The sequence below is a fragment of the Astatotilapia calliptera genome, chromosome 5, assembly GCF_900246225.1.
Source record: "Astatotilapia calliptera chromosome 5, fAstCal1.2, whole genome shotgun sequence".
NCBI lineage: Eukaryota > Metazoa > Chordata > Actinopteri > Cichliformes > Cichlidae > Astatotilapia > Astatotilapia calliptera.
Genome location: NC_039306.1, coordinates 19,239,691 through 19,267,528, shown reverse-complemented (window position 1 = coordinate 19,267,528; position 27,838 = coordinate 19,239,691). Strand labels below are relative to the sequence as shown.

At 42.0% G+C, this 27,838-nt stretch overlaps 1 protein-coding gene across 1 annotated transcript; it reads left to right on the top strand.

Moving 5' to 3' along the window:
- Positions 1-1,356: 1,356 nt before the first annotated feature.
- Positions 1,357-26,314, top strand: wnk2 (WNK lysine deficient protein kinase 2). Its single transcript, XM_026167817.1, is given in 30 exon segments — positions 1,357-3,189; positions 7,986-8,042; positions 8,044-8,159; positions 8,642-8,862; positions 9,591-9,748; positions 10,359-10,447; positions 10,659-10,878; positions 11,728-11,998; positions 12,843-13,123; positions 14,530-14,643; positions 15,064-15,096; positions 15,291-15,407; positions 15,559-15,969; positions 16,141-16,833; positions 17,974-18,023; positions 18,162-18,324; positions 18,417-18,533; positions 18,627-18,797; positions 18,877-18,919; positions 19,021-19,176; positions 19,380-20,236; positions 20,440-20,497; positions 20,608-20,672; positions 20,792-21,375; positions 21,486-21,712; positions 21,809-22,039; positions 22,187-22,285; positions 22,989-23,033; positions 23,149-23,471; positions 23,855-26,314. Coding segments are annotated over 30 exon segments (6,939 nt in total). The 5' UTR covers positions 1,357-2,523; the 3' UTR covers positions 24,158-26,314.
- Positions 26,315-27,838: the final 1,524 nt, after the last annotated feature.

Here is a 27,838-nt window from a genome sequence, read left to right as displayed (position 1 = left end):
AGTGTCCTTTGTAGGGACCTCGCATTTTGTGTTCAAATTATAGGAAGCAGAGGGCAGCCTGAGGCAGAAACGATTTTCCTCACAATCGTGGACAAGGAGTCAGACCTAGAGCTGTCAGGAGATGAGAAGCACAAGCATCAGCTTAAAGTTTGACAGTATTAGTATTTATAGTATTTATTCTAAAAGTGCATTACACCGTACCTTTCCTGTCTTTATCAATTCAATTTAGATGATACAGAAATTGGGTGAAAAAATGACAATGCTGCCCACATACACCAAGACAGTTGGTCCTCTGATTACATCACACAGAAAATAGGAAACCAGATTTTAGAGTAGAAAAAATGTCACAAGCCAAACGGAGGTGCTTCATCTCCGAATATGGCCTTAAAACTGCAAACATTCATCAGCATATCTGTGTTCACAGCATGACTCGGATAACATTAGATCCATATTTAGTGGTTCCTAGTTATTGCCAAACCAATAAATCAGGACAGATTCTTCAAGATTAGTCCATCACAGAAACAAATGAGGGGGAAAAGATAGCAGTTGAGAAACCAAACCTCAGAGCTCCACGTCTTCAGAGCCCTGCCTTACACAATACTTGGTATCCATAATTGATATTGGGGTCATCATTTTGCCCCAGATCAGGTGTCTCAAAAATTGGTTATGTCCTCCTCTGAGCTTCCACTTGTTTTATTTTGGTCAATTATTTCTTTGTTGTAACAATGCTTTTTGGAAATAAATCTCATAGTGTTAGAAAGCCTGTTTATTTCCCCTTAAATGGTGCCACACTTGTAAGGAAAATGCATTTGTGGATTGAGCAGCGAGTTGAGTGTGTGGGCTGGGCCCTTATAAACTTGTCAAATCTTCCCTGCCAATGCCAAACAGCTTATCCAATACTGACTTCTGTTTTGAGCTTCTGGTAAGTAAGTAAGTAAAATTTTATTTATATAGCACATTTCTAGATAAAAAGATCACAAAGTGCTTCACAAAGTATAAAACAAAAAGTCAGTACCCCAGGTGCTGACAACATTTTTTCCACTAATTTTGCTGATACCAAATGCCCTGATTAAAATTATAAATATATTATATTATTTTTAAAATAAAGATAATAACATATTTCGTACATCTTTCAGATCACCATAAAAAGTGTTTAAATACTTTAAAGATATGTGATGTAGACTGTTATCAGATCTTCGTAGTTTATTAATATAATGAAAATAATATTTGTCACAGAGATAATATGAAAATATGTTAAATATGTATTAATATATGCTACCTTTCTGACTTAATTCCAACTTAATTTTTATAATTTGTTTGTTTTTGTTTTACGATATGGATACAAAGACCCCGTTTAACCCTGTTTAATAAATGTTTAATAAATCCTGTAAGCACAAATAAAATGTCTAAGGGGACTAAAACCTATGATAGCTCTTCGAGAAATACACCAGATGTTCTCATGTGTCGGTCTGTCTGCACGTCATCCATCCGGATGAGTCTACTGTTAAGACAGGGTCCGGTGCGTGTTATCCGGTAACCCACAGCGTGCCTCTTGGTTGGTAGGCTTTCAGTCATCTTCCCATTGGAGGCTTAGCGCGTCACGATGAGGGCGGACAGCGGTGTGGACCACACAGCCTGTGTCCGGGGAGGGTAAAGGTGCCGCCTAAAAGCGTGCCGAGTTATTGGATACGTGTTGTTGCTAGGGGCGTGGGTTGTGCCGTGAAATGTTCTAGTTTCCCCAAACCTGAAAGAGATGAAATTGAAGAAGAAAACAGCATTATCATCTGGAACGACAGATGCGCTGAGAGCTGTGTGCTCCGACGACGTGGGGCAAGCTGTGCCGCAGTGAGCATAATCTGATAAGCGCTTGTGTCCATCCTGCACTCGGCTTCAGGACGACGCAGGAGAGGAAAAAGTATATGCGGAGTGTGAGGATAGATGGAATTATGCTGAGGTCACACTTCTCGGAGCTGATTCACACTTTCACCCGGAACACCTGCTGTATATTTGCATCCACCGGAGTCCGTCTCGATGACTGACGCGCACTTGCTTGTCCCGTGATGTGTCTTTGGAGGAGCCGGTGCGTGCCACGGTCTAAACATCCCCGCCTGTCCACTGTAGGCCTATAGAACAGCTATTTGTCTGCGGAACAAATCACAGTTTTATAGTAGGCGCAGGATCTTATGCAATGTGGTCGAAACGGATTTCGTGAGCTCATAGGTTAAACTGACAGCGACACCAGGCTTAGGTCGCCTTGCTCTGTGCTGTACTGCAGCAAGGTGGACCACCGGGGCGTGAGGTGGCAAGGAGCAATGCACGCATCCTCCCCGCTGGACATTTTTTGGGGGATGTTTTGTGTCCCGAACAAACAAAAAACCCAAGGCCATACACCCTAAACTGGCGAACTGCGTCACCGTGTTGGAGTGTTGCAGGTAAGCAGCGAACTCTTCCACCGCTACGAGAGAGCGGCTCATCATCCTCCAGAAACAATGTCGCCGGTGAGTGTTTAACAGCGTAACCGGGATGGATTCGGTGGATTCAAGCAAAGATCCGCCACTGGGATCCACGTTTTCCTCAGCACCTAATCTGGACTCGGACATTAATGCAAATGCTTGCAGGCCTGTGTATGAGAATGGTACAGACCACAATGTCAACATACAAAACACAGCCCTGCGTGGAGCAAGTGACCCCAGCTCATACCCCTCCACAGACTACCAGGTGCCGGTCCGCCACAGGTTTATTCGGCGGAGCCAGTGGTTGTCAGACTCCGAAGAGCCGCCGGTGGACACACCGGAGTTCGCCAACAGCAGCCCGGCACTCAACATCGACCTGCGAACCATCGTTGACAGGAGTCGGGCGCGGGTTCTGCACGCGACCCGCCTCCAGGAGACCTCGAGCACGGAGAGCCAGGTGGGCCTGAAAGACATGGCCACAGAGAGCGTGAACGCGGACGAGGAGAAGGGAGGCAGGAGCGAAAGCGAGCCCAAGGCAGAGGTCGTGCCCTCCGATGTCACAGGTAAAGCAGGAAGTGACGAAAACGAAGAGGAGCCCGGAATGAAGGCTGTGGCCACCTCGCCCGGAGGGCGCTTCCTCAAGTTTGACATCGAGCTGGGGAGAGGGTCTTTCAAAACTGTCTATAAAGGTCTCGACACCGACACCTGGGTCGAAGTGGCCTGGTGTGAGCTTCAGGTGGGTTCGCTAATCACTGAGGTCCAACATCAATCAGCCAACACAAATTAGCTGACTACAAGAGCTCTACAGCATCATTGATTGTTTTTCATTCGCTCATTTGAAGGTTAAAAATAAAAAGCAAGACAATAATAAAGATCTTTATATTACACATAAATACCCATATACATGCCAGTCATGTACCAAACTCTCAGGCAGGGTCAGTGGATGCTGTGTTACATTGTTGCCTTTGGTTCTTTCCCTCATTAGCTCAGCCAGGTCACAGCCATGGTTCTGTATATAGCTGGGATTGATTAAACAAGCTGAAGTTACAAGCATTTACAATACATATGACAGGATTTATGTGTGAACACACGCACACATATATATGTATTACAAGAAACTTCACTTTTTCACTTTTTTTAAAATTCAGCAATCAGTTTACAAGCTTTTATTTTTATAATTCTTAGCCTAGATGTTGCTATTTCCAAACCAAGTTGAAGTAACAGCACATTTCTGATTCAGTAGATTACAAAGATGTCATTTAAAGGAAATCTGCATCCTCCTTGTCCCCTGTGCACATTATTGACTCTTAAGTGAATTGAATTTCATCTGTACCTACTCAGCCATGTCAGCAGATGAACTGAAATGGCACTTTAATTAGTCAGATTTGCTTATAGGCTATATTTTAGCAAGGGGTGATGCAGTGTTTCATATGAGTGACAGCTTGCTGTATCGCTAATCTGTGTATGTGGTAATCTAATGATTAGTTTAGATGCTGCCCATGTGATATACAGATTAGTCTGCAGACAGACCTGTAGACAGTGGCTGCCCTTTAAGGGCTCAAATTGTGCTAAGCTTTTTCAGTCTGCAGATTTATGAGCAGGCATAAGAATAGAATTTTAAAAATTAAGTATTAAGACATTCTGCATCAAAACACAAGCAGAAGCGTCTTTGTTTTTCCCAGCAGATCTTTTTCATTAAACTTAAATAGCTACTACTTCTTGGTGTATGCTTAGTCACTGAATTGGCTTTCACGTTACACGCGGACTTAGACGTTGGGGCCAGTGCACAAAATGATGAGTCACCATCTCATCGTAATCTTAGAAACCTTTCGTGTGCTTTAACTGATCATAATTACAATTATTTCATATAAGATGAAAAACATTTCACCTCATACTCTTGCAGAAAGTGTAGGAAGGCATCTCAGCAAGTCTGGCCCAACAAATCACTGAATTTCTCCCTAATGAAAAAATCACAGCCTAGCTCTGTAAGGTTCATAGAATTAAGTGGTAGTTACATTGTGCTTCTATTTGCATTCAGTAGATGAAAATGAAGTTCTGATGTAGCCCATTCAGCGTGTCTTCATCTCATTTGAAGAGTGAGAACGGCGATTGTCCAAGGCTGTACCACAATGCGTCACTACTGTTTAAGATTAACTTTATTACTTTATTGCATTTGGTTTTCTGATCCTCATCAGTACACCTATCCATATCTTCAGTGCTCATTCTTGTCTGTTAGAAGAGAATCCAACCACTGGGCATATTTTTAAGCACTTAAACACATAATTAACTGGATTTCACAGCAGAGTGTGCTTTTTGAATGTGTGTCACGTTTGATGAGCTCTACAGTAAGTGTATTTGTGCATTATGCGTGTGTGTTTGCATCTGCGTGGTGTCTGAGCAGGTTCTTAGGGGAGATCTAGTGATGATTCAACCATTCTGTCCCTCGAGATGAGGCCTTGCCCTTCGGAGTGTCTCTGTCTGTGTAACTCACTCACAAAAAAAGCTGCTGTAACTCAGATGCCCTGTGTGGTTTGTACACTGTGTGCGTACGGAGGTAGAACTAAGAATGAGACAGCAGAAAACATAGATGCTCATAGAAATCAGAAATGAATTGTATTTGAAGTGGAGCTTTTTTCCTGGTGTTGAGCAAACCAGGCTGCCAGTTTTGCTACTTACTTGCCTGCAAAAATGCGATCAAACGTTTGCTGACTGAGTTGTTTACCCGAAATTAGCAAATCGCCTAACACAATTTAGTAAAATGCCAAAGCACTTTACCACACTGAGAAGTGTCTCACAGTTGTACATTTTGTCTGATGGCTTAGTAATAAATATCAAACAGCGATTTATACCCTTGTGCTGTTACCACACAGATGTGTCTGGAGAGTGAGTCTTGCTGATGCAGCCTTCTGCACCATGAGAGTAGAAACGGGAAAGGCTGGGTTCATCTAAGGACAGTTTATAGTATACGAAGTATTTGATACACAGTAAACCAAGAGTTCTGTATGTTTATATTATTTCCAGATTTGTGTCCACAACATTCTATTTTATTTCTAATATTATTTATTATTTAGTTTTTCATTGTGCACAATTATGTCTCAGTAAAGACAATCCTGGTGCCACACCCTGCTGAGATCTTATCCCTCAAAGCGTCTTCTAATAATTTGTATGAAAATTGCTTTTAAAAAAGGACAATGAAGATATGGGGATGAGGCAAACTGTAATATATTTGTACACCATAAGAATCAGAGTTATGAAAGAAAGTCGGATCTGTATCCTTCACAGTGTTGCATGTAATATAAGACACCTCAGACTGAGCACTGTATAGATCACTATGAGCTTTGCAGGAAATCTGATTCTCAGGTATTTGTCGATAATCAATAGCATGAAATGTACATCAGGTTATTGTGGACCCCCTGGCCTTTGAAACATCAACTGCACCCGAATGGTTTCTGCTGAAACGTGTCTATGGAGACGGCTCTAAAGAAACCCTGGAGGTCATGCAGTTTTTGGCGTTGTCATAGTCTTTGAGTTGGATGTGTTGTGCTGACAAGAGAGAAACTGAAATGCGGAGGGTGTTTGCTGTCAGCTGTTTTACTATTTATACAACAGTTCAGGGAAGAAAGGGGACAAAATATTGATCCATTATACACAAACCCACTCAGGCTTGTATAAGTAAAGATGTAGAATTCAAAATTTGTGCAATTTAATTCCTAAATCAAGGATTTTCATTATGCTTTGTGGCTTTGTGATTGAAAGGAAAATAAAAAGAAATCCTAGCTCGCTGTTATAAAGTCTTAATGGAATTTTTTTTTGTTCCATTATTTACCAGAGGCATGTTTGACATTTATGATTAAAAATGTGATTAAAGCTCACGTTTATCTGCCATGACAGATGTGTCTGTCTCTGTATCACAGCAACAGATTAAACAAGACTTCTACTCATCTGTCTTTTGAAAATGTGATTTCACGAATGCTGTAGTGCTTTGTGTTTTCTACACAGTGGTAATAAAGAGAGTAATTGGTTCAGACCCCCATGTATACCCACTCAAAATGCCAAAGCTGCTTTCACTATAAACATGAGCCACAGGCAGCAGAGTCCCATCATAAAGCAATGGGAATATTCAAAGGAATCATATTTGTTCCATTACCATCTCTAACTGAGAAGAATGCATATCTGTCCTAAATGAGAAACAGGTGCAGCGACTTATTGAAACATTTGCAAACAGAAGTGGAAATACATTATAGAAGGCAAACACAGAGGCTGTACAAAACTAATGAGCTTGAAAGTCAGTGTTTGGTATGTTCACCTTTATTCTGCAGCACTGTCTGAACTATATTAGGCAAGTGTTCTTGTATTTTCTTTAAGCAGTCTTCAGGTATAGCTCTCCAGGCTTCTTGAAGGACATTCAAAGCTCTTCTTTGGATGTTTCTGCCTTTTGTTCTGTTCTGTCAACACGATCCCACACTGCTTCAATATATGCATTTCTATATATGTGTTTGCTTTCAAAGAAATAGTTGTCATGTTGAAACTAAAGCTGTTTCTAATCAGATGCATTCCAGGTGATATTGCATGATGGAGAAAATCTGATGGTACAGAAATTCCATCAGTTTTGACAGGATCGCCAACCCCACTGGCTGAAATGCAGCCCCAAACCATAACAGAGCCTCCACTGTGTTTCACAGATGGCTCTCCTTCTTCATCATCATTCATCAGTTCTTGTGTAATTTGGCATACCTCAGCCTTTTCTCCTGGCCTCTCCTCTCCATTTCCTGGCCTTCCACTGAGGCCATTTTTGCTCAGGAATCTGTGAACAGTCCATGAATCAAATGAAGATGCATCTCTCAGGGCCTGTGTCAGGTCTTTGCTGCCTTTTTTCCCCATTTCTTAAAGACAGGACTTTCAGACATTGTTCATCTGTTGCAGATAGGTTTTGAGACCTGCAACTTCTTTTATTCTCCACTTGTCAGTGAAGTAAAGTAAAGAAAACACTGCACAACATGCTGAGATACGCAAAGTTTTCACCTAATAGAAAAGATACTATTTTTTGTCTGTCAAACTGTGTTACCTTTGGCAATCTTTTTAGTTATTTATTTTGTAGATTTGACTAAAGAAATGGGCCCAAAATAGGTATTTCAGTCCCAGGCTGCTAGTAAAGTGCCTAAAGACACGAGTTAAAATTGTTTTTTTGCTAAGTTGTCTTCTATGTGTAGACCCATTACCAGTTAGTCCCCTGAGTTGCCTTTTTATGATTAAATGCTTCATAGGTCAGTGTTACATGGCTTAACAAACAAACAAGCAAACATTCCTATGAAAAAAGGACTGGGCTGAAAATCCCTCAGAAAACGTGGAGAACTATTATTTGAGACCACTTTGAAAAGATAGAAATCTGGCTTGTTGGAAGCAAAATATAAAGAAATGAGGTGGGTAGAGAAACACAGAGAGACTAATACTGTTTCTTTATACTCTATAGAAGTAGATGCATAAATAATAGTAAAAAAAAAACCAAAACATTTTCTTTCTTCATTTTTCCAGGAACGGAAACTGTCCAAAGCAGAGAGACAGAGATTCAAAGAGGAAGCAGAAATGTTGAAAGGCTCTCCAGCATCCCAACATTGTCCGTTTCTACGACTTCTGGGAGTCACCCGTCAAAGGGAAAAAGTGTATTGTTCTGGTGACAGAGCTCATGACGTCAGGAACGCTAAAAACGTGAGCGGCAAAAGAAAAATATTTCCTGTCATAACCTTTGTTTGTCTTTTTTGCTATATTTTAATTTGCTCCCCAAAGCTGTTGAATGGCATAATTTTAGTCATTCTACGGCTGAAATCCAACCAAAAGCTGAAAGATATATTTATGTGAATAAGGGGGTGGATTTTCTTCGTAAAGAGTAATTAGCAAAATAAATGAATACCAAATAGAGGGTAGGACAGAATAGAAAAAGATTTTCAGGCAGTCACAATTAGGAAATTGGTTTGAGAAAAGAACAATCATTAGAGAAGGCTATAACAATTAGCAAGAGAAGAACAGCTAACTGGATATATTTTATAAATGCAGAGGTTACTTGGGGATAGATCTCTAAATGTGATTTCAGCAACTATCATTCAGCATGTTTGAAAAGCCAGTTTTTACTTGTTGTCAACTGGAAATTCTCTATCACCACAATAATATATACATTCTTTATCTTCCAACAGGTATCTGAAGCGCTTTAAGGTCATGAAACCTAAAGTTCTTAGAAGCTGGTGCAGACAAATTCTCAAAGGCCTCCACTTCCTCCACACTAGAACTCCTCCGATCATCCACAGAGACCTTAAGTGTGACAACATCTTCATCACTGGTCCTACGGGCTCTGTCAAAATCGGAGACCTGGGCCTGGCGACTCTAAAGAGAGCCTCTTTTGCTAAAAGTGTTATTGGTTAGTTACCATGCAGTTGGAAAAAATGCTGTTTTAATGATTTGGGAATTTTCACAGTGCAGAAAGAAACTAAACGCAGTGCAGACACTGTTAGACACCGTTAGAGGTCGAGATTATTTTACCTGATGCATCAAAGTCAAACATTCGCTCTAGTTTTGCTTTTAATTCTTGGCTCTGTTTTTATCTTTGGCAAAATATTTCACTGCACTCACCAATCCCACACTAAAATGTGTCAGCGGGTTATTTGTTGCTGCAGGTAGTGTTCAGTACCAAAAATGACACTGACGATCACTGTGGGAGTAAACGAAAACAGTAAATCTGTGTACTGCATAACCAAAATAAGGGAACTTGTTCCTTCTAAGTGTGGGATTTTGTGCCTGTTATGTTTTTTATGTAACAAAACAAAAAATTCTGTGAAGTGTAGAATTACATTAAAAGCTCAACATCTATGTGTCACTGGATCCGACCAGCTGTGACACAATGAGTGTTTTGAATCATTGGCCACTTTTAAAAAAACATTAACCCTACTTGGTGTAGAGTTACCGAGACTGTTTGGGCTTATTATTAGCTTTTTGACCACCTTAAAGTTGCTATATTTTACTGTCATGTTTAGAAAATTCTTCATGATTTATCAGGCCTGATCAGTTTCTGCTGTTGATGCCACTGGAGTTCAATTAAACCATCAGTAAGTTTGCAATTTATCATCTTCTCTTGCATTAATTTTCCAGGCACTCCAGAGTTCATGGCCCCAGAGATGTATGAGGAACACTATGACGAGGCTGTGGATGTCTATGCCTTTGGCATGTGTATGCTAGAAATGGCCACCTCTGAATATCCCTATTCTGAGTGTCAGAATGCTGCTCAAATCTACCGCAAAGTTACCAGTGTGAGTTCACGTTCAAATCCTGCCACTGCTATAATAACTTTCAATCTATGATTACAACAAAGCCAAGCTATATCTCAATTTTTTGGTTCTTATTTAGAATGAAGGGTTCATTATAAGCCTGCCACAATATCCGATTTGTTCTGCACATTTGCAGTGATCAAAAGACAGTCAAATTTACATGTAGGTTTGCTTATTTTGTTGGAGTTTTTTTGCCTGCACAGATGCACTGTTGTATTCTTGTGGTGTTCCAGGTCAAACTTGGAAGAAAAAAATAAAGCATCTAGCTGGTTCTGCAGCGCTTGGAACACAGGACCCTGAGAGCATGGGCAAACCTCGGACTAATTTAGTTAAATTACTGTTATAACAGACAACAGTATCTACCTAATGTAGCTAATGCTGACACTTTTAATTTGGCAGATGAGAACGGTCCTATTTCTTTTGAAAACCTTTATTCCCAGGGCTCATATGTCTGAAAGACAATGTGTTTAACAGACTCTGTATTTAATGATTTTATACAATGCAGACAGAAGTTTCTTCTGTTATTTCTCCAAGTACTTCTGTTTAAAACCTGTCATTTGGTAAGCTAAGACATGGATTACATTTTTTTTAGGGGGTGAAACCTGCCAGCTACAGCAAAGTCCGCGACCCAGAAATTAAGGAAATAATCGGGGAGTGCATCTGTCACAGATGGGAAGAAAGGTAATTGGACCAGAACCTCTATCTCTAGCTTATGACGCATTGTTGTGTGGGTAGAGATTGACTCTTATATTAGCACTGCGTTGTTTTGTTTCTCCTCCTGCAAAGAGACGTCAATACCACTATTTGACTCTGACATAGTTTGTGCTCCTCTGTGTTTTACTGTGCCAGTGACATGTAGTGCAGGTCTGTAGTGTTTGTGTATTTCTTGCAGGTACTCCATCAAGGACCTCCTGAATCACGCCTTCTTTGCAGAGGACACGGGTGTGAGGGTGGAGCTCAATGAAGAAGATGATGGGAAAAAAGCATCCATCGCTCTAAAGCTGTGGGTCGAAGATCCTAAAAAACTGAAGGGAAAATACAAAGACACTGGTGCCATTGAGTTTACCTTTGATTTGGTGCATGAGGTCCCAGAAGTTGTTGCCCAAGAAATGGTAAGGAAATTTTTTTTCAAAAAGCACTGTTTCTCAGTGCTTTGCCAGTTCATGTTTCTTATTGGTGTCTGTTAAAATGTTGCCTCGCAACAAACACCTGGGTTTGAATCCATCATCTGGCCGGAGCCTTTCTGTCTAGAGTTTGTATGTTCTCCCTGTGTCTGGGTACTCTGGCTTCTTCCTACAGCCAGTCAGTGAGATTAGGTTTATGGACTGATAGAGGGGAAATGAATTTAAACTCTAACCATAACAAAAGTAGTTTTGTTTTTTTTGTTTTTTTTGTGGTTTGCTATTTCAATTCAGTTTCTGTTATTTCCTGTTATGAGGTAGTTGGGCTATCAGCATAATGATATACAAAGTGTCTAATAATGTTATGGAAGTCATTACATTGGAACACATCTTCTGATGTAGGTCTGATGTAAGGAGTGCGTTACTGGTTTGCAGTACTGCGAAGTGCTTCAGATACCACAGGACTATGTCTACATAGACACTAGAGCAGGGGTGTCAAACATAAGGCACGGGGGAAAGAATCAGCTCGGCAAAGACAGTCGGGCCCACTAGAGAGCTTTGGGAAAAGGAGGGCATATATTTTCGATTTTCAATTGTATTTTAATCAATTTTAGAGTTTTTCCTGTTGGTAAAGAGCTCCATCTGGGCATTTATATTACATAACAGTAATTATTAATTGTTTAGTTAAAAGTCTTTACATGCACTTGGTGTAAAAAGTGAGTTTGACGCTCCTGAACTAGGGCAACTGATCACTTGACCTTTCGCCCTTCATGCAAACTTCTGTTAATGCAGGATGGGTAGTTCTGAGCTGCAGTGAGTATCTTGCCTGTGCCTCCATAGGTGGATTCAGGTTTCTTTCTGGATTGTGATGTGAAGATCGTTGGGAAGTCCATCAGAGATCGTGTAGCTCTAATCAAATGGAGGAGGGAGCGGACTGTCTCACCAAATGGAAACAGCGAGACACCCGTGAAGAAAACTCAGCAGAACCTCCTACAGGTTCCCAGTACAGGGATGCCACAGGGAGCTGCATTAGCTACTACAGATTATGAAGACCAAGAGTCAGAGCAGCAGACTCTGATCTGCACCGTCCCCGCTGCCACATCTACCACATGTAAGAAACTGGAATTAGAATATTATGTGAATGTGTGCATTAACACAAAACCTGAAGTTAAAACCAGTGTTGATTTTAAGAGCCAATTTTGACCAGTTTTAATTTTATTAAGAATTTAAACATCTAAGCTCTTTTAGTTTTAGTTGATTCAATATCGCAAGAGCATCACAAACTAAATCTGAAGTGATTCAGTTCACTAAAATATAAAGTGTAAAAGTTTGTCATGTTTTTACCAGTGAGAGTTGCTCCACGTGGTTTACAAAGCATTTTATTTTCCATGACATCAAATATGAAATGCTGCTGCTTTTCCTGCTAAGAGATATTTTGTTGTGTTATCGTGAGAAAGCATAGCTGAGCCTGCCCTCCCTGCGTGTTTTTCAGATTAAATGTGTGTATCTAACCTTACTGCACAAGGAGATTACTTCTGATTGGATCCTACCTATCTACACAACGTAATTAGCTCTGTTTGGATCTCGTATTTCCAGAACGTCTTCATCTCGCTCATATGAAATGTGCTGACAAAAGTATCAACACATGTCATGATAGTTTTTCTCCTTGTGCATTTGTTATCATCTTGGTCAACAGAATCAAACACTGGTTAAAACACACGACACAGACTGTTGCTAAAATAGTTTCAGTGAACCTAAGCGAGAATCAGACATATGGCTGCTGCAGTGTCTGAGTGATGCCAAATTACGTGACATCATTTAGCATTTGAATTTTATTAAGATTCTACTCCACTGTCTCCCACACCCCATCTCTCTTTTTGAGTGTCTGTCCTTCCTGCATATGGACAAAAAGCATCACGGTGAATCATAATCTTTTACATGCTCTCTTATTACAGCTGGCAGTGGAGTGAGCTCCACCATGCAATTAGATGAGCAAAACAATCAGCAGAATGGCCCCTACCCAACGTTTCAAGAACCTGTTACCACAACTCAGATTATCTACAGTCCTCCTGCACAGACTGACCCTCAGCTGCACCAGGGGCCTTACCAGCAGTCCACTGCACAGTCCGTGCAGTTACACCAAGGAGCGTACCAGAAAACCGCAGGCCAGCTGCACCCTGGGACCTTTCAACAACCTGCATCACAACTGCACCAGGGGCCTTATCAGCGTCAAACAGTGAGTAAAAGCATTTCATGTTATTTTCATTTTCTCTTTCTGATATCCTTAATGATATTTTTCTGAAATAACGAAAATGTTATTTTCTTTTTCGGAATGATACGTCATCAGCGTCACTACAGTGATCCCTTTGTTTGCCATGAGAACCTGCTCATCACTGAAAGTACTATGTGTCTTAGGCGTGGCAGTGCCTCAATGGTTGAGATGGTACAGTGTAGGATGCAATCGCTAACTAAGACAACTCCACTCCCCTGCTTGTGTCCGTTACAGGAAGTGTCTCCGGCAAATAGCACAGAGAGTCGAGTGCACGATACAAACTGCCTGTATGCTAACTCTGCCCAGAAGCCGTCATTGTTATCGCCTTTCTTGCTCCCCCATCAACACTCTCATCATGACTCAGCAAGTCATTTCGATTCACCTCACCTTCCCCTTAATTTACAACCTCCTGCAGAGCTGCCTCCATGTGTCCCACGCAGCCCAGGGCCTCACCATCACTGCAAAGCTTGCATGTCTCTCCTCTGCAAGGACAGGACAAAAGGAGGTGGATCACTGGGACACACACACAAACGCACTGACACCACATCCACCCAGTTTGCTCCAGTCTCCAAGCCAAGCTCGCCCACATCTCTTCATCAGCCAAGGTCTCCTCCCTCTCTGCCCACTACCACATCATCAAATTGTCAGCCCGTCGTGGCAGCTTCTCCTTCACATCTTTCTCCACCTTCACAAAATGTGTTCCCACGGAGTTTGTATGAAGGTGGAGATCTCACGCTCCTCAACTACTGTCTCCATCACATTGTCAGTCGCAGGACCAGCTCCCCCACCCTCTCTGATAGAGGTGTTAATCATCCACTACACAACCAAACTGGGGTTTGTTGTTCTTCAGTACGTGAGCATAAAGACAAGAGCCAGAGCCTGGATGCTCCGTTCTACTGTTCTCCAAATGTGGTTAGGAACCTGCAGTTATCATCACATCACAGCAAAGACAGAGCCAATTCTCTGGTGGGTTAGAGAAGAAGACTTTGCATAGCCTGAAATGCCATAGCAGCAGCCTGCTGTATCTTTCCTGATCCTGCAAGTTGCCTCTCTCCCCTGCCCAGTATGTTAGCAGCCTGTTTTTGCTCCTGCTTAATCAACATTAAGTGCTGAATTACTCGCTCAAAGTGCTTCTCTTAACATGTTGGATGGGCAATGATAGATAAATGCTGCCGCTTCCCATTTCCATTTTAACTGCCCTTGATGAACAATTCCAGCTGCTAAAAAACACCCCTCTCCATTTTCTTGCAAGTGACCACAAATGCTTTGACAAACTAAAGTGTGAGCCACATTTGTTGTATTAAATACAAGCACATATTATACAGTTCTACTATCCCTAAAGAAGGTCTCCCATTATGTGTTTCTGACAGACAGCTCCTGCTCCAGCTACGCCAGCCACTGCTGCTAACCAGAGCAGACAGTGCTTTCCAGCTGCAGGCCCAACTCTACAGACACAGAACACTGCCCAGCCCAACCAGGAGCAGGTACTGCATACATCTGACTCTAAAATACCCTGGCAACATCTGTAGTGAGACCCAAAAATCTGAATTATGAAGCGACGGTTTGAAAGTCGCTCATTGGAGCCCACCCAGCTGCCTGTCCTAGCGTGCTTGACTCGCAGGGTCTCGTCATTTGACATGTAATATAAAAAATACAATTTCAACTTTTAAATCATAAACTGAAACATGCAATATAATGGAAGTTAATCTGCCATTTGATTTAGTGGTGCTGGCCATTTTAAGTCAAGTAGGTCTAGTGCTGTGTGTGAGGTGGGTGAAAAGTGTATCTGATTTTCCCTTTAATAGCCAATGTGCACTGTACTGTATATCTGTGTTTATGTGTGTGATGTGAATAGCTGTTCATGTGGTTTGTGTCTCCTTCACATTTATCTCTCCTCACTGTAGTACCATCTCCAACCAGCTGCTATCCTGCCAAAGGTAGAGCAGCATGCAGAATAACTGAATCACAAGTCTGCCCGCCCTGCAGCTCACTTGTAATAAAGTGAAGCTGTTAAACTGTTTAATTATTAGTTTGAATTCTCAGTTTCAGATTCATACTGTAAAAAAAACTAAATAAGTAAAAAAAGAAAAGAAGAAAGACAAAACCCCAAACATGTCATTTCCTTCCTTAGCTGTTATCTGCAGAGCAGCCTGCTTCCCACCTGAGTCATCCTGACACCGCTACCAGTTTTCCACAGTTAGTCTCCAGTGCTCCTTCCCCACTTCTACCCCTGCAGATCAGCATGCAGGTGTGTTGTGTTAGAGAAGACAACAACAAATCTTCCTATAAAATGATATAATAGGTGGCAGGGTAGAGTAATAAATAAGGGGCCTGTGTGAATGTTATTTCTATTGGTTATCTTTGTTCATTTTATATCATTTTCCCTTTTTCTTTCCCAGTTTTCCTCACCATATGCAGTTATTCAAACAGGGGGCCACAAGCCTTCCCCCGTCTCGCCAGCTCCTCTGCCATCTGTCTACAGCAGCAGTGAATCCACTATGTCTAGCACCTATTACTCACGTTCACCCCACCGTCCCTCTCTGCCTCTGATTCCTCATTCTGCCATGCCATCTATGTCTACTCTTGGCACTCCTCTGTCCACACCTCAGCATGTAGCCAGTGTGGCATTCCCCCTCCCATTTTTTGCCATGGCCGTGTCCTCAGCAGTGCCACAGCAGCAGGGCAGCCCCTCCACATCTCAACCAAACCTAAGTTTCCATTCCACCCATCCCTTACCTCTCTCTCAGGTACAACCCACCCCATACCCTGCCCCCAATCCTGAGCACGGTCTGGCTGAGCAGCCTGTCCAGGTGAATATTTCACTCAGTTCTCACTGTAATGGTTGGTTGGATCATAGGAAATCTGTAATGCTAAGGTGGAATGGGTGTGATGCTTGCTGGGCATGGGTTTAGCGACTCGAAGACACAGAGTACTTGAACTAACTGATGAACAATTCTTTAAATGTGCTTGTTTTCTTTCAGATACAGTCACTCACTCCGCATGGCACTCTGGGAGACTTTCAGCATTTGGGTGCGGTTCACTCAGTTTTGCCTACTGTTCAGACTTCTCTCTGGGGAAGGGGAACAGATTCAGAAACTAGTGGAGCTGGCCTTGACTTAGCAGGAGCTTCTACAATTTCAGCCCCAGTCCCAGCCCCAGCGTCAATCCCAATCCCAGCTAATGTTGTTACTCAACCTCCAGCACAAATTCTGGCTGTGGTGGGAGCACAAAACCAACTTCAAGTCCCAGTATCAGCTCAGGCCGCAGTTATGCCTCAAACCACAACCCTTCTTAAATCCCCCACTTCAATCCCAATACAAGTTCCAACAGCAATTCAAGCTGCAGTCTCAGCCCCAGCTCAACCACTAGTATCAGCATCGGGTCGCATTTTGGAGCAAACAGAAGTCTCCTCTGTGAGCATACTTTCATCCAAACCCGAAATGTCAGTCCCAGGCTTGGTTTCAGGCCCAAACACCCTGCCAGCACCAGTTCAGTCTGCAGCTCCTGTTCCCGCTCCAGCTTCTGTCACAACTTCAGTCCCAGCTCCAGTTCTGCAGCCTCCTGGCACCCAGACAACAGTCTCAATACCCGAGTGTTCCAGCCTGCCTGCAACTCAGCAAACTGCAGACATGGCATCTGCATCCAGCACCCCTCATCAAGAGCCCTGTGCAGAGGTAGTGATGAATCCAATGTCTGTGAATATTTGAGAACAATACCAGTTTATACACTTATGTAAATTCTATAAGCTTTACCTGTGCTTGATTAAAATTGTCTCTGCAAATGACAAATAAAGTCATGTGAAAAAGAAAGTTCTTCACAGAACTCTTTGGAGATCCATGAAAAAGTAAGTACACCAGCCAGGTGCTTCTAAAGAAAACTTGATTAACTGATCATCAGCACTTGTGAAAGCAGAGGTTTAGGCAGTTAGGTGTGGGGGTAACTCAACGCCACAGTCTTACCAGTTTTTAACGTCTCTGAAAATTCAGCCCAAGATCAGACCTTACGATGCTCCAAGAAACTGTGGGGGGGAAAAAAACGCTTCTCAGACTCCAGAGGCTTTATTAACCATGTCAGGTGTTAAAGTTCATGAAAGAACATGGCTCCACAGCTTAGGTTCGTTTAGATTACAATACGCCAGCACATCAGTGCAATTCATAGCAGCTGTGTCAAGCATGGTTGAGGAGGGTGATTATTTGTGCTTGTTTTGCAGCTACAAAACCAGAGCATTCATTGAGTTGACCACGGACTCCACTGTATATTAAAGTAATCTAGAGTCACATTTGAGGCCATATGCCTGACAGCTCAAGACTGGCTGAAATTGATCCCAAATGCAGCAGCAATTCTACAACAGAATGGCTGAAAGAGACAAGATGTGTCACTGGTCCAAAGTGCAGACCTCAACCTGACTGAAATGCTGTGGCAGGACCTGAAGAGAGCCGTGCATAAATGAATGCCAGCAAACCTCAGCAAGGGATACAGAAACCAATTACTTCACATTATTACTACTTCCACAAATGATGGCTCATACTGTAGCTCTGTAAAAACTTTCTTTTTCACATGACTGTATTAAAGTATCCGCTGGTCAGAAAGAACGTTCAAACTGCAGGATTCATTTCAAATTACATTAACATAAATTTTATACATCAGTCCCATCATGACACCAGCTTCTGAATCTTAGTTTAACATGCTGAGAAGTAACAACACACATTAACCATATTACATTATACATTAACCACAGTAAGGCTTAGTCCCCCAGTGATCCATTATAGGTCCTTCATCGAGGTCCTCTTACACTCCCATTTTTCTATTTTCAGGAGGTGCTTCAGGAAAAACCAATATCTTTACCCAGTTATGAATTTGACAGGTGTGTATCTGTTATTTTTAAAAAAATATATATTTTATGTCTTTTCAGATTCTGTAGTTTTTACAATTTTGTGTGAGGAAAATGTGCCACTTGGCCGTGAATTGCTAAACTGTCTTAAAATGTTCTTTTTCGTTTTAGTCTCAAGTCTGATATACCATCTGGTAAGGAAACAAGTGATGGCTATGAAAGCTTTGCTAGTGTGGGAAAGGGAGATGGGAAACCGAGGAAACATCACCGCAAGTCTGCCCGCACCCGTTCCAGGCAGGAAAAGACCAGCAAACCAAAGCTGAGCATGCTCAATGTGAGTCTTGGTGACATTCGTGGTGTCAGAATGTACAGTTTCTTGAAATCTTTTATTTTTCAGTTTGTAAAGTGTAAGCACTGCTCCCACAGGTTTGCAACACTGGTGATAAAATGGTCGAATGCCAGCTGGAGACTCACAACCACAAAATGGTGACATTTAAATTTGATCTGGATGGAGACGCTCCCGAGGAAATCGCTACTTACATGGTTAATCCAGACTTGTACAATCTAGACTTTGTGTTTAATCATTTCTTAATATTTACATTATTGTTTAACATCTTAACAACTGCATATCTACAGGTAGAGAATGGCTTCATCTTGATGTTAGAGAAGGAAATCTTTATTGACCAGCTGAAGGATATTGTGGATAAAGCTGAAGACATGCTGAATGAAGACATGGAGGGTGAAAGGGACACAGCTTTGAGTTGCAGTCCTTTACAAGTCCAGCCATTTGAAGCATTAGTAGGAGAGGTAAGAAACAAATACACTCATTGCTTGAAATTAGCAATTAGCAGACTGACTTAGCTTTCATCTGTACATTTCTTTGTAGAGTCAGCAGCCTGGAGGATCTCAACCAGTCTATCAGCAAAATGGTATAACACTTTTCTTAGAAAAACATTTACCCATATGCATGTCTGGTAAATCCTTTTTCCTCGTCACTATAACTTTTTTTTTTTTTTTAAATTCTTCCCAGTTCTTCATACAGGAAAGAGATGGTTCATAATCTGCCCTGTAGAGGAGATACCTACATCCAGTCAGGAGACCCCCTCTGACGGGACAACTACGCAGTCACCTGGGAGCTCAGCCGCTATGCACCCTGCTGACAGCACCACTGCAAAGCCCTCCAGAGGTGACTGCAAATTTTCCAATAATATCCAGCAGCTTCAAGGAGCAAGAGCACCACCTTGTGGCAGTACAATGACAGGCATCCTGCAGCTCAGATGGGCAAAAACTGATTTCACAATAAATAAAGTAGACCTTTTTTTAAAATAAATAAATAAATATCACAATTCTGTGTAATTTTGATTCTACCTTTTTAAAAACCTTTTGCAGAAGAGGGTTCATCTTCCACAATGTCTGGGGGAAGTGGAGGTTTCTCTTACGACGTGTACGGATTCTGCAGTCCTCCAATAATGTCCAACACAGACCCGCTCCTCCTGGCCACCCTGTCACCTCCTGTGTCTGCACCTCCGACTCTCCAGTCAGTGCCATCAGTGGAGCCAGCAGGCAGTTCAATGCAACACAGCATGCAAGCCCAGACAGCCAGAACACAAACATCATCCCCGCATGCTGCTTTCCCTGTGGAAGATTCGCAGGGATCCCCTCTCGGCTCCATCTCACCAATCCATGCATCTCAGAAGTTGCCTGATATGACATGCCCGGTTTCTATTGCTGACGACGTGCCCTGCTGCCCTCTGGTCATGCCCCTCTCTCTCGATGTGAGCACTTCACAGGTTGGATCTCCGCTTACTCTTCCGCTCCAGGAGCCAGGATCAGTCAAAGAGGCACCGGCTGTCTCCTACGCCCCTGCTGCACGGAGCGAGCGACCACAGCAACCTGTGGTGCTGCATCAGCCTTTTGCCACTGTTGGAGGGACCAAAGTGTCCTCACTACCACAGAGTCCAGCACCATCCCAGCATGGTGCAGGTCCCAGTGAGTCCGATGGTGAAGGAAGACTGGCTCGTAGCGGCTTTGTGGACAGCACCATTAAAACCCTGGATGAGAAACTACGGAATTTGCTCTACCAGGAGTATGCTCCCATGTATCCATCAGGCAGCGCTGCAGAGACACCAGGGTCTGGCACAGAGTACATCCAGTCTCCTCCTGGTCCAGACAGCGCCACAGGAGGCTCAGGAAACAGCACCCCAGGGCCAATAGGGGAGGGACGCTACAGAGGAGGTGAACAGCTGGTAAGTATGTTTTGTACTGTGTTGTACTGTATCCAAATAATATTAATTTAACTGTTTAATATATTTTAGTGTTTTAATGGAGTTCAAGAAAAGGAGCACAGCTAAACTGATCTAAGAGAGAATGACAAATATTATTTAGCTGTTCCTCATCAAGTATTTTAAAGGACAACGAGTAATAGTTTGTATCCTCTGCCCTCTATAAGCCTCAAATTCCAGAGAGAATGGACAGTTTGAGCGCACTGAGTGATTCAGCTGTGTGTGGTACGTCAAACATCGCAACATAATCGGCATCATTATCTCCTAAGTAAAATGAGATGCGAGTTAATTCCTGCAGTGCTACAGTTTTAGTATTGTGGATATTTTCCTTCCAGCATCCCTGTCAAGAAGACACGTTCCTCACTCTGCTTCATGCTCTGGAGCAAGAGGTCGATTTAAGGTATGTTCTAGAGTATGTTCACACATTTAAAGTGAAGGTAGAGCTGTGTATTCAGCACCATTTTCTTCTTTCACACCATTCATGATGTCATACGAATTCTTCTTCTGTGCTTTTGGCAGATCACTCCTGTTGCCCCTGAAGTGGCCAACAGACGAGATGTGAAGCAAAGGAGCTGGAGCAGCGCTGCCTCACCGGCGCACCCTGTGGGATACATTAGGGACCATGGTCAGTTTGATGCCATGGCTACCTCCACCACAATTGGCCGTTTCTCTGTGGTGAGCACTGAAGATGACATTACACAGAGGACACGTTGTAGCCGTTACTCTGCACCGCCTGATTTCTATCTGGACACGCCTCCTTCTAACGCCAAGCGGGGCTCTTTACCTCGTGCAATGACATCCGTCCCTGTGGATGTCACGGTCCACGCTCGCTTCCTCTCCTCAGATTCAGGGGCAGAGAGCAGCCCTGCAAAGCTGACTCCTGCCACCCCGTTGCAACACTCCCGCTCTGAGCGCAGAGGAAGTGACCTCATGAAAAGGGCAGTGGCCTTTCTCCGTCGTTCTGGTCGCAGCAGCAGCGTGCAGAGCTCTGACTCACCGAGCAGGCATGGTGGGGTGCACGGCTCTGCCTATGGCAGCAGCGATAATGACTCCGAGATGGAGGATTCAGACATAAAGAGAGAACTACAAAGACTCAGGGAGAAGTAAGCATCGCTTTTGGTTTGCTTTCTGTCATGCAGCATGTTTGTATATGAAGATATTTTGTCATTTAGCTTGTAAGTCATTATTATTTTTCTCTCCTGGGTTTCCTCAGACATCTGAAGGAAATCTCTGAGCTGCAGGCCCATCAGCGAGGGGAAGTGGAGCTCCTGTATCGAAGACTTGGTAAAGTTCCTCCTCCTGGCCTGGGAGTTGCTGCACCACATGCCAGCCGTAGAAAGAGGTCCAGCAAGCACAGGCTGAAGCCAGGCAAACTTCTCAGCCCTCTGGTTCAACAGTTTAGAAATGTCACAACCAAAACTGGTGACTCTAGCAGATCCAGTGAGTGGCTTTGCAGAAATCCAAGTACTAAAAGTTAAGAATATGTACTGAAAGACTATTTATCGATGTTATCCTCTTGCATTTGTGTGTCTTTAGGTGCTGCTGCAGGTACGGGTGACAACACAGTTAGTTTAAATGGGTCTCCAGCTAAAGGGTCTTTCCCCACTCACAGCAGGGCCCGGTCATGCACCAGCCACCTTCCCAGCTCAACCTCGGAGCCTGTGCAGACTCAGCAGCCCTGCTCCCTTAAAGGCTCTTTATCTTCTGATAATATTTATGCTGGACTACACGGAGATGGAACTGGCACACAAGTGCCACCGGGGCAAGGTACCACACACCCTGATTCAACAGTATTAATAAAAGAGTATTAATAAAACCATTATTTGTGTTGTTGCTTTGTTTAATAATGTTGGCAATGGAGTGTTTATTCTTCTTACCCTGTTGTCTTTTCCCCTTGATTATGCTCCTCTACAGGCTGGTCTAATTACCCTCAACCATCTGAGAGAGTGACCTATAAATCGAGTAGCAAGCCACGAGCTAGATTTCTCAGTGGGCCTGTGTCTTTATCTATCTGTTTGTATCTCTTCTCTTCCTGCATAGCTTCATATTTTCTGGTTTCCATATTTTCAGTAAAACTCCTTTTAGTTCACAGGGTTTTTTATGTGCTATTTTTTTCCCTGCCTCATTGTTATTAGTTGGTATTTTATTGTATTATTTCATTTCAGAGATGATTTTATTTTATTCAGCAGTTTACACAAATTCCCTGAAAGAGAAGCTGAGAATTTTACCCAATAGCTATCAGTCATGTTTAAAAACTGTTTTTATTTATTTATTATTCAACGTATTTTTATAAGTATTGAGTTTTACCTCACGTTTCACGTGTCTCACTAATTCTTCTGCTCTCTGTCTGTGTGCAATAAGCACTTATCAACTTTGTATTCCTAGGAAATAGACTCTTGCATGTCTCATGCATCCCAAACTACAATAGATTTTCTCGTCATGCTTCTTTCTAACCCTGTATTACCTGTTTGTTATCTGTCACTTTGATATCCTGCACTTTGTAATGCCTTAAACATGGGTCATCTGCATGATTTGCTAACTATACGGATTGTCTCATTTAAGGGGAATGATTGCCTTGTTTATCCATTTGTTAGTGTGACTTTATTCCCTTGTTTTGCAGTGCTCTGTAGCTTTGTTTTGCACCGTTCCCCGTTATTGACCATTATAACCTGCTGATGAAAGCAGCGATTTGCATTAATCTTTTTTTGTTCTGTAGGGGCGACACTGAAGCGACTTTGTCTTGGTAAAGAGCGTGGTAGCAGTATGTAAAATTACAGTCTCATTAAGAATTTGTTTTTCTATAAGTCAAGTTGTTTGTTTCATGTTGTAATCAGGGTATTAAACCAGGTGTTTATATGTGTGTGTGTCTTTTTTAGGGTCTGGAGCTTCAGCAGGGGCTTCCAATCAGTCACAGCAGCTGCCTGGGGGTGTCACACCTCCTCCACATCAGCCGGTGATAGGATTGGCCCAAGCTCAAGCCAATAACAGCAACAACAAAACAGGCACATACAGTAGCACATCTGCGAGTGCCCATGATAGCAACCTGCCTGAAGACTTACAACGACTAATGGATGACTGGGCCCAGGAGGTTCTGATTGTCACCCACCGGCCTCGCACTAACTCTTTGAGTATAACTCGACCCCAGCTTTGGGATCAGGATCCACTTCAAACAAGTGAACAGCTTGCTAGGGCTTCAGATGTGAGTGCTATGGTTATTATCTATTCTATAAAAGAGATATTGCAAATATACAGTGTTTAGATCATGAGGCCTGAAGTGTATAAAACTACTCTAATGGCTATAACTTCAAAATGCCTTAATGTTGTAGGGACTCATTAATTAGAAGAGTTCATTACAGAATACAGTAATACGCTTTCATTTTATCATGACTTGCACTCTGACTTGATTATTGTATTTCATTTCCTAATGCATGCTGGGGCATTCGTTAAGATTACTAGAGGTTATTGCCATGCTAGTATTGCAGTACTGTATCCTGCATGTCTACATGTTAGTGTAGCTATTATTGTTTTAATATGCAAAAGAGCTATGTTTACTATTTGCTTTTAACTATGTAACCCTTTTAGTTATCGCCATGGACAGCTTCAGGACCAGAGGCCTGTAGTCTGCCACTGTCCTGGCCTGATGCCCCTGGGTCAACAATGATCGCTACCCCGCCGGCGGGGGCACATCCCTCTTATCAGCATCACTCTCCTGCTCCATTCAGGGCCTTGCCCTCACCTCTCTCTATTAGCCAGTGGCCTGGGTTTTTCTTTCCCCTTCCTCCAGGAGTCTTTGCCTTTCCTGCTGTGGCCTCAGCTCAGGATACCCACAGCTCCATTCCAGCACCATCATATCAGCCAACTGACCCCAAGGCGAGGACTCTCTAATCTCTGTAGCATTGTGTCTTCCAACTCCGTTACCAAAAATATATCTCATTGTAGTTCTAGTCAATCTGTACATAATAGTGTAAATATATATAACCAGCACGTATGTAATCATATGTACATACTCATCCTTAGTCTTTTTGTTATTTGTGTCATTTTGCATCAACATACCTCATGTCCGTATTACAATGCATAATCCTTGAGTGCAGTCCACTTGTAATTAGCTGAATCGTGCATTAAAGTGCAGATTTCTTTTTCTGTATGTGCATTGAATGTACATACTGTATTTCTCATTCATATTGTGTTTTCAGTTAAACAGCTGATGTTTGTGTTGCTCATCTCACTCATATATATATAAGCTGCCGAGTGTATATATGAATTATCGTCAGTCTGTAAATAGCTCCTGTGTTTGTACAGTTACCATTAGATAATCTGTAGGTTGGTGCTGCAGTTACGTGTCTTAATGCAACACCTTATTTGCCACCATCATGCCATCACTGTGAAGACTTGACATCCTGGTCACTAAGGCCAGTCGCTTTACTCTCTCTCAGTCCAAGGATAGGTTTCATTCTTCATCGATGAAATGCTTCCAGCACAAGCGCTTGAAACATCCTTAAGAGATTTGAATGAACTTGAACTTTATCTTCAGGTGGAAAAAAAAAACACCTGTGAGAGTGCCTTGAAATGCAGTTTCTGTTTTTTGAAGAAAAGCATTTAGATTCAAAGCATACTCTAGATATATTCTATATAAGCTTTCACCTTCACAGGTAAATTATGTGATTTGAATAATGAATGTGGATTAAAACATGTTTAATTTAGCAACAAAACACAGCTAAACACTACAATCCGGTGTTGCGGTACATTAAATATCAGAGATTGTAAAAAGATTAATGAATATCCAAAGCTGCATTAGGTTAGCATATACTTGTGTAAGTTTCCTTGTTCACTGAAGTCATGTTCTTGTGGGATTGCTTTAGCACCTGCACAGCAGCCTGCATGACCACACGGATGTTCTCTGAATCCCCACTGAGTGGTGTTCTGTGTTTAGAGTGGATGTTGTTCAGAGAAAGCGATTGAAATCATACATAAGGAGGGCTGAAGGACTCAACACACGAGTCAAAATCATAATCATCCCATACCTCTACTAATGCAATCTGTAGCTTTACATATTGTTGCCTTGTGGTTTTTAAGAGATTACTGCGTGGATGGTTTTCGTTTGATAAATGCTGTTGATGTAATAATATTAGGGGGGCATATGATGAATGTGAATTACCGAAAAGCCACAACTGTTTGATGTTTGCGTAATAGGCATAGGTTTTCAAAATTGTATATTAGATGCTGGCCTTTTAGCTCATGCTTATACGTATTAAGGCTAAAATGATTCAAGGATTTCCAAAAAATATAGTGCTTTCACTATTTTAGTCAAAAACAATACTTTAATACATCTCTTGCATAAATCATTTACTCCCTTACAAGAGTTCTGGGGTTGCATAAGTCATTTTGTGTATTTTTGAGTGCAAATGGCACAGTCATCTTAAGAAAACACTTGCTTTTATAAATGTGGTCCCTTGTTTCCCCGTGTAAAACTACACAGTCAGTATGGTAAGCCAAGCAGTTCTGTAAAGGCACAATAAACACTTTTGGGGAACCAAAACAGAAATGTTCTATATTTGCAGAATTAGAGGACGCTAGATTTCCCATAATGCAACACGCTAGCATCTTTACATCATCAGGGTTGTTATCTTTCAACATTTAAAAAAATAATTTCAAATTCACAAAACACATTACGCAGACTGAGTATAACACATCATAAACTGAACCTTAAATGTAAAATCATTGGCATGACCCTTTAAAATTGTTTCACTTTTGCACATTAGAGAGTAATTGAAAATGGATTATTTGTCTATAAGGTAGATCTTTAATAATGACCTAGATATTTTTTTTAATCTCCTATGCAGTAGTTTTCTTTGTGCTTTCCACTGTAACTTCTGTTTTTAAATCTAATGCTTGCAATGACAGCTAGATGTATGATTGCTTTTGCCTGCTATATCACCTGTTTTCCCAGCAGTTTCCTGACCTTGTCAGATTGATACCTTCTCAAAAAAAAGCTGTACATACTTGAAGACATAAATAAATTCATTTTTGCTTGACACCACACAATATTAGTCACATACTGCTTTCATTAGTAGTCACAAGCCAAATTGTCTCTGGGTCTTTACTCTTCTCCACTCTGATTCGCCAAAACAGTATTGCTTATTACAAATGAAAAGACAGTTTTGCAAATGCAGTTCTGGGAAAGTTATCACTCTATATTTCACCAGAGGCTAAAATCTATGTTAAAATCCACATTTCACCACTGGTATTTGTATTTCACTGATAATAGGAGATTTCTGAGGTGTTTACTTAAAGTTTTTGTGTATTAGTATCTTTCTGTCAGGCATAATACACTTGACACTGCAGTTTGAAGATCATCCTGATCTTGATTGTGGCTCAAAGAGTTGGCAGTTCGTCTTGTAACCGGAAGGTTGCCGGTTTGAGCCCCGGCTCGGACAGTCTCAGTCGTTGTGTCCTTGGGCAAGACACTTCACCTACCGCCTCTGTCAGTCTGCCCCAAGGCAGCTGTGGCTACAACTGTAGCTTGCCTCCACCAGTGTGTGAATGAATAATGGAATTGTAAAGCGCTTTGAGGGCCCCAAAAAGCGCTATATAAATGCAATCCATTATTGTTATTATTATTATTGTCCGAGGAAATCTAAAAAGTAGAACTCCAGAATTACACAAATTGTCAAGGTGTCTTGGAAGCATTTCTAAATAACTGGAGATTCCAAGATTGCTAGTTTAAACAGTTGTGTATATACACAAGTCAATCTGGATGTGTCACCACATTGCCAAGGTCTTAAAGAAGGCCAGCAGCCACCCTCAGATGTGAGGAAATTAGTGATGTTCAGGAACAACACTGGATCTACCAATGTTCAAGTACGCTACCAACTGGAAACTGGTTTCATCATCGACCAAGACATGTTGACCAAGAAAGAAACCCCTGCTCCAAATTCCACAGATTTAATATTGATTGAAACCTGCAGCTGCCCACATGGGCAAGCAAACTGGCTTCTAGAAAAAATGTTTTGGACAGATGGAGAAAAGATTGAGCTACTTGGCCACAATGACAAGAGGTATGTTTGGAGGAGTAAAGGTGAGGCTAAGAAACCTGAAAACTCTGTACCCGCAGTCAAGCATGGTGGTGGTAGTGTCGTGGTCTGGAGCTGTTTTGTTGCTAGTGGTACTGCAACACTGCACAAGGTGGATGAAATAATGAAGCAGGAGCAGGAGGACTCCACATATGTTGACTTGGAGGTGATTTGGACACAGCTGGGTGTTCCAACAGAATGCTAATCTGAAGCACACGCCAATTACAGTTTTGGATAAAGAAAGCAAACATCTGCAATGGCCAAAGATTCAGCCTTAATCCTATGTGGACAACACTTAAAAGCTGGCTCTATGCAAAGAAACTAATTTAAATGAACTCAGTTATGCCAATTATGCCAAGAAGAGTGGTTAAATATCCAGCCAAATTATGCCAGAAGCTTGTTAATTGCTACCAAAAACATTTGGCTTGGGTTCAATTTGCGAAACGACTTTAAACCAAATATTAATGATGGTGTATGTATAGATTTGACACTGTGT